Source organism: Cricetulus griseus, chromosome 2, assembly GCF_003668045.3.
Source record: "Cricetulus griseus strain 17A/GY chromosome 2, alternate assembly CriGri-PICRH-1.0, whole genome shotgun sequence".
Classification (NCBI taxonomy): Eukaryota; Metazoa; Chordata; class Mammalia; order Rodentia; family Cricetidae; genus Cricetulus; species Cricetulus griseus.
Genome location: NC_048595.1, coordinates 394,767,466 through 394,775,000, shown reverse-complemented (window position 1 = coordinate 394,775,000; position 7,535 = coordinate 394,767,466). Strand labels below are relative to the sequence as shown.

The following is a 7,535-nucleotide window of genomic DNA, read 5'->3' as shown; positions in this document are numbered from 1 at the left end:
CGTGGAGAACTTTTCTGCCCTGGAAATGATAGGAAAATGGGTTTCAGAGAGGTGTCCAGGTATTATGCCAGATTTGAAACCTGTTGGAGTTCTTGCTCAGGCAGCCAGAGAACAAGAAAGGCTTAAGGTGAAGAAGGGCAGTTGGTGCCCCGTGCATTTAAAAGTGAAAAAAACATAGGGGCTGGAATTCAGAGATAGCTAAAATTGAAGTTTCTCCTTATTATTGCTTTACTTTGTCTCTGAAAAGGAACCTATCTAAACTGGGTATCAGTCCAGGAAGCATCTACGAGGCCCCAAAGCCATCTTTGGACTTTAAGGATGAAAAAGGAATTTGTTCTTCCTGTACATTGTGCTTAGAAAATCTTTTGTCAAAGAAAAACAGACAAGAAAGTAAGTGACCTGAGGTCTGTTGTAGCTTTTCCCAGTCTTCTGGGTTATTGAATGATCACGTGAGCCAAAGTAGCTACCGGAATCCTGACCCCTTCTTAGGGTATTTTTGGTGGCTCTCACTACTTGGATATTGAATAAGAATCACAAAAATAGATTGCCAAGCACAAAGTTGTCCTACAGTCAATCTCAAATGGGACCTGTCTCATTCTAAAAATGTTCAAACAAGATTGCAAACTTAGTCATATGCTCTGTATGACTGATTGCTTAAAGAAAATGATCTAAATCTCTTTCTTGTGACCAAAACCCATTTCTTCTGTTTGCTACATAGAGATGTTTACAGGTGGTGTGACTGATTGTCCTTGTGTTGCTTGACAAGCAAAAACTGTGTCCATTGTTTTTAGCATTTCCGGTGGCTGTGTTTCCTATCCTTTGCTTAACTTGAATTTCTTGCAATGAACAAATACTGGCTCCCCTGAGCCATTCTTGAAGTTGGGTACATTTTTTTTATACATATAATGCACAATGATAGGTGCTTGTCAAACAAATGTATTTTAGTATTTCAGACCATGGGGCTATTGATTCCCCCAAAGGCTGTGTTACTAAAACACTGCTTCCCTGGTTTCTATCTGTTGTCCAAGCCGTGTTCTTTTCTACCTTCTCTAATTAAACATCAGCTATTCACTGACCTGCACTTTGAAGTCTCAGGCTGTGTTGGGTACTTAAACCTCACCTTTGTGGCTCTCCAAGTTACTGGTCTTTCTGCTATGTTTATTATCAGTTCCCATTTCCTAACTAAGAGTAACAGAGCATATGTCCCTTTGCTTGGGATTTTCTTATGGGAGATGATATCTGGTTCAGCCTGAAAGAGAGAACAGGTGCTCATGACAGGTCACACCCCTTGCGGGGACTTCTAAATCTGTTGATGAGATTGTAATCTGTGGCATAGACTCCCTATGTATGAAAGCATCCATCTTTGTTGAACGCATCCCTTCCTGTGTTTTCCCCCATATCAACAGCACTTTGAATGATAGAAATATAATGGATAGGTTTCTGGGTTTTCAGGATTGTTCTTATTTTATTTTTAAGTGAAGTTCTTGCAGTCCTCAGGGATGCTCTATTTATAGCATGAAGTCTCCAAAATGACATCACCTTGACTGTGAAGCACCCATCAATTAATTCCTTGGTTCCTCCAGAAAAGTTTCACTCACACCATGCTCTGTGAATTCGCCTTTGGTTGGGACTCCACTTATGGTTTCATCCTTAGCCTTGGGAACTGTTCTTGGAGATGAACTTTGGCATGCCACCCCTTCTGTAGCTGCTGTTGATGTGTTGCAGGTCACAGTCTGTGCTTGCTGCAGACATGCTTTCTGAACAGACTGCAGCCCTGGGAGTGGGATGGGGGCCAACGAATGTACAGCTGGATGGAGCAGAGTCCCAGATGGAAAGAGGAAACCAGGAAGAGGGCCCATGGAGAACAGCACCAGGGCCACTGGAGCACCTTCACTGTGACCTTGAAGAGCCACTAGCCCTTCAGGAGAAGGGTGAGAACACAAGGGGCATTTTGGAAACACTAGAAGTCTTCTAGTCTCTGCTCAAAAAGTGACATTAAAACTCCTAGCCTGGCTGGGTGCGGTTGCTCTTGTAATCTCATTACTTGGGGGCTAAAGTAGGAGGATTGACATGAGTTGTGGGCCAGCTTGAGCTATATAGCATGGCCCTGTCTCCAGCAACAATAGTAACTCTAATGGCCATGGGCTGAAGAACACACCCAATACCAGGTCAATCCTGTTTTTCCTGGGCCCTGCTGTCCAGTACACAGTGAGGTCCTGCATTTTCCAAACTTGGTAAATGGCCTTCTGTTTCTCACATAGTCATTCCTTCTATATGCAAGTGCATAATTAATGGTATTAGATGTGGGAGGCACAGGAAATGCTAGCGACTCATTACTATTGTAGGACAAGACCAACAATATGTACTTCACTTTGTAAGAATCAAGCAGTATCGAGGTGGTGGTGCATGCCTTTAATCCCAGCACTTGGGAGGCAGAGGCAGCCTGGTCTACAAGAGCTAGTTCCAGGGCAGCCTCCAAAGCCACAGAGAAACTCTGCCTCCCAAAACCAAATAAATAAATCAATAAAAAGTAAACAAATAAATTTAAAAAATCAAGCAGTATCAAACTACATTCAAACTACAGCCATTCTAATTAAATGTCACAAACCCTTACAGAACATTTTGAGTGAGGGCCTCTACATCTATGTGTCTGCATTTGAGATTTTACCAGTGAGAATAGATTACGAAGATAAATGGTTCCCAGTGCATACTGGGAAAGATGGGTAGTTCATCTCTAATGGTTCCTCTCTCCCCTCATCAGCTCAGTCTGCTCCCTGGGTTCCTGCAGGTCCCCAGGAGGGGACCACTGGAGACTGGGAAATGGCAGCTGCACTTCTTGCAGCCGGATCGCAGGTGAGCTCTGCTCCCCTTGTCCTCTCCCAAGGTTCGTGCAGTTTGACTTTTTTTATAGCTTTGGCATCATCCCATTGGCTTGTTAGTTCCCGTGAACACTAATGGTATGATTATAACTGAATAGTTTCTATTTCTAAAGGGATGCATAATGTTTTTTTAACGGATGGCTATGTTATCTGTGGGATGAGGGTGAGGAGTTCAGAATAACTAATTGACTTCTTTTGAGAAGAAAATCTGAAATCAGGCATGATAGTGCTCATATGTAATTCCAGTTACTAGGGAGGCTGAGGCACAAGTGTTGCCTGAGCCAAAGAATTTTGGGCCAGTCTATGTACCATGGTGAGAACTTATCTCAAAATAAATAAATAAATAAATAAATAAAATAGAAGAAAGAAAAAAACTTGGAAGAAGTAAAAAAAAAAAGAGGGTTCAAGGAAAGCTTGGAAGAGAGTAAAGTAGACAGGGTTGTGTAGATCGTGGAGCTTTTGGGAAAGAGAAGAGAAGAAAGAAGTGTGCAAAGAACTGGAAAGAGAACAAGTCTAGAGAATAGCCTTGGAAAGACAGCGGCGTTGGTTGTAGTGACACTTGCAGAACACTATCATGCGTACTCTTTATGTATACTAAGTAAGTTGAGATAAGTTCCATTTTACTTGAGAACATTGGGGCAGAGAGAGATGGAGGTGTTTGGATAATACCGATAATAAGCGGTAGAGCTAACAGTCCTTTGGCTCCAGATTTCGGGCTCAACCATTGTACCATAGCACCTGAAGAGATATCATCAGCCTATCAGGAAAGCAAGTATGTTTTGTTCATATCATGTTGTGTTGACAGAAAAGGCAAGGTCAAGTGGAGGAAGGAGGCTGTGGTACAGTCTGCAAGAAAGGATGAGGAGGTAAGAGGAGACTGAGTAGACACCTATAGTTAAAAGAGGAAGTGATGTGTTTGTCACGCCTCTGACTTCTCACAGTCTCACGCGGGAACTTCCTCTAGTGACATTATCCTCACTCACTCCTTGGCCTTGTTTCTTTACTCCTTTTCTCTTTACCAAAGCTATGGGCTTTGCCTAGTGACCTGTTGGCAGTTCTTTTTCTGGGTCCTCTCTCACCCTCCTTCCTGGACTGTCTCAGTTCTTCATAGTGAGATCTTATTTTCCATCAAAGCAGCTGCTGACAGATGACCCTCTGTCTTGTTTCAGGGCCTGGTAACCATCAAGGATGTGTCCTTGTGCTTCTCTCAGGAGGAGTGGCGGAGCCTGGATCCCTCTCAGACAGACTTTTATGGAGAATATGTCATGCAGGAAAACTGTGGGATTGTTGTCTCACTGAGTAAGCAGAACCTTCGTCTTCCTAAAAGGCTGTTCCCTGGGAGGATGGGAGCCCCCCCTCTGCCTCGGGGCTGTTGAATAGTGCCTGCCCAGGGTGCTTTCCTTGGCAGGGTCTCTGTCTAGGTAGGCTTCCACCAAAGAAAAAATACTGGAGCTAAGCCCAAGGAGTTGAAGCAAAGATTCTTTTTGTACATAATGCTAAATTATGGAGTGAAAACTTGAAGCTCATCTTGGATGGGAATTTGAGGCTTAGAGAGCAGAGAAAGAGACAGTGGCACTTCATCCCTGGGAACTGGAGCAGCACCCTGAGTTCCTGGAAAGGCCAGGGTGCTGCAAGTGGGGCTTACAGTGAGTCTAAGGTAGAGTTGTGACCAGAAAGGACATGTCCTAGGAGGATTTGAGTGGAAGAGAATTGGTCCACTGGGGGAAAGTGTGTGGTTTTCTAGGAAAAGAAAGAGGGACTTAACAGAAGTGACTGGATGCTTGTGTCTGACTCTTTGGTCCTGGCATCCCGAAGAGGAATCTAGGGAGTGGGTTTGTCCACTAATACAGAATTGCTGCTGAGCTAAGCCACCCTGCATCTGTTTCCTTTTCTCTTTTGCAGGGTTTCCGATCCCCAAACTGGACATGCTTTCTCAGCTAGAGGGAGGAGAAGAACAATGGGTCCCTGACCACCAGGACTTAGAAGGGAGAGATATCCTGAAGGTCACGTATACAGGTGAGGACCTAGACACACTCTCTTGCGGCGTCATCTTTACCGTGTCTCTAACCAAAAAGTTCAGAGTTCTCCCCCCCCAAAAAAAGCAAGGTTGGGGTGCAGAAGGCATGGAAGACAGACTCTGAACTAAGGCTGTGTGAGCTTGAATTGTAGGCCATACCTGTGATACCTCATATCTAAGTTATTACAGTTAAATATGTTAGCACCTGAGAATGAAAGAGTGACAAAGCACATAACAGGCACCCAATAAGAGTCGTTATTGATGCTGTTGGACAGCATCCAAGTCATCATAAAGATGTCTTCTAAGTCTCATCATAGAGATGTCTTCTAAGTGTCACCAGAGAGATGTCTTCTAAGTCTCATCATAGAGATGTCTTCTAAGTGTCACTATAGAGACGTCTTCTAAGTGTCACCAGAGAGACGTCTTCTAAGTGTCACTATAGAGACGTCTTCTAAGTGTCACTATAGAGACGTCTTCTAAGTGTCACCATAGAGACATCTTCTAAGTGTCACTATAGAGACGTCTTCTAAGTGTCACCATAGAGATGTCTTCTAAGTAAGTGTCACCATAGAGACGTCTTCTAAGTGTCACCATAGAGATGTCTTCTAAGTGTCACCCAGACGTCTTCTAAGTGTCACTATAGAGACGTCTTCTAAGTGTCACCATAGAGACGTCTTCTAAGTAAGTGTCACCATAGAGACGTCTTCTAAGTGTCACCATAGAGATGTCTTCTAAGTGTCACCATAGAGATGTCTTCTAAGTGTCACCCAGACGTCTTCTAAGTGTCACCATAGAGACGTCTTCTAAGTGTCACTATAGAGACGTCTTCTAAGTGTCACTATAGAGACGTCTTCTAAGTGTCACTATAGAGACGTCTTCTAAGTGTCATCATAGAGACATCTTCTAAGTGTCATCATAGAGATGTCTTCTAAGTGTCACTATAGAGATGTCTTCTAAGTGTCACTATAGAGATGTCTTCTAAGTGTCCCTATAGAGATGTCTTCTCAGTGTATCTAATGATGCTGACAGCTGGCCACTTAGCTGGCGATGCTACAGCTCATCCCTTCACTCTCATTCTGTGTGGAGGTGTGAAGATGGTGGCTGGTGGTGATGAACAGTAAAAAAATAAATAATGTTGGCAGATAAATAATTATGATAGCAGGTATCACTCACTGTACCAAGTGGATATAGTTATCCTGAAAGAGAAGGATTCTAGCCTTATTGAGAAGGATGGGGGAAGAGAGAGGGAGAGAGAAGACAGTGAGAAGAAAGAGTGAGGGAGGAGAGGGAGGAGAGAGAGAGAGAGAGAGAGAGAGAGAGAGCTGTCTAAGTGTCCTGTTTTATGGAAGAAATGGAGACTTAGAAAGGTAAGGATGAGAACTTGGTTCCCTTGCCCATCAAGCCGAGGCTTTTGAACAACCCTGCAGCTATTTCACTGTCTTGTGATTTCACACATGTTCCCCCTCTGGGCTAGCGTCTGGCACCATACAACGTTACCTGGGACTTGGATGCTGGGTTACCACTTTAGGACTCTCCTTTTAAAAGCTGTATTCTTCCTTTCCTATAGGAGATGGAAGTGAACATAAGGGTGAGACTCCCGAGCTAGAGGCAGAACCTCCCAGAATGTTATCCAGTGTGTCTGAAGATACTGTTCCCTGGAATCCAGGGCAGGATCAGAGCTGGGAGTCCATGCCCAGGGGCTCCAGAGGAATGCACCTAAGCCCACCCTTTCTTCAGGAAGACAGTTTCTCGAGCCTTCTATGTAGCACGCAGATGGATTCTCTCTTAAAACCCCATACGTGCCCTCAGTGCGGGAAACAGTTTGTGTGGGGCTCCCACCTTGCCAGGCATCAGCAAACACACACTGGGGAGAGGCCCTACAGCTGCCTCAAGTGTGAGAAAAGCTTTGGGCGAAGGCACCACCTGATCAGGCACCAGAAAACCCATCTACATGACAAGCCAAGCAGGTGTTCTGAGTGTGGCAAGAATTTCCGATGCAACTCCCATCTGGCCAGCCACCAGAGAGTGCACTCGGAAAGCAAGTCCTATAAGGGCCAAGACATCGGAGAGAGTCCTGGGGCTCAGAAACAGCAACATGCCCTACCAGTGCCAAAGAGCCACGTGTGCACAGAGTGTGGGAAGAGCTTTGGCCGAAGGCACCACCTCGTGAGACACTGGCTGACCCATACTGGGGAGAAGCCCTTCCATTGCCCTCGCTGTGAGAAGAGCTTTGGCCGTAAACACCACCTGGACAGGCACCTGCTGACCCACCAGGGACAGAGTCCTGGGAGCAGCTGGGACAGAGGGACATCTGTCTTTTGAAATCTGTCTCTTCTGGAGCTATGGTCAAATCTCTCAGCCGGTGCTACCAGCAGCCACTGCCAGAGTCGCCCTCTCCTGTGCCCTGATGACTGGAGCATTTCTCACTGGTTCATATGAAAATGGAGTTGTTTGGGCAAAATTTTGGGAAACAGTGCAAAGTATGTGTGTGATGACTCAACTTGAACCCACTGTCAAAGGTACAGTGGAACCAGGAGTGATGGGTGAGGTCCGTTCTCAGTGGTTGGAATCTATGTCCTATCAGCTCCAAAACATTTACACATCACCTTTGTGTAAATGTTTCCCTCTCTCCAGAGAGG

At 45.0% G+C, this 7,535-nt stretch overlaps 1 protein-coding gene across 2 annotated transcripts; it reads left to right on the top strand.

Moving 5' to 3' along the window:
• The first annotated feature begins 1,747 nt into the window (after nt 1-1,747).
• On the top strand, nt 1,748-7,218 carry Znf641 (zinc finger protein 641). 2 transcript variants are annotated; one of them, XM_035439213.1, is made up of 5 exons: nt 1,748-1,931; nt 2,762-2,853; nt 4,049-4,178; nt 4,782-4,895; nt 6,464-7,218. In XM_035439213.1, exons 1-5 carry the CDS (start codon nt 1,751-1,753, stop codon nt 7,216-7,218), a joined length of 1,272 nt encoding a protein of 423 aa, XP_035295104.1. In that variant the 5' UTR covers nt 1,748-1,750. The 2 variants fall into 2 exon arrangements, with proteins under 2 accessions (XP_035295104.1, XP_035295103.1); XM_035439212.1 differs by having other exon boundaries at nt 1,751-1,931; nt 4,091-4,178.
• Nucleotides 7,219-7,535: the final 317 nt, after the last annotated feature.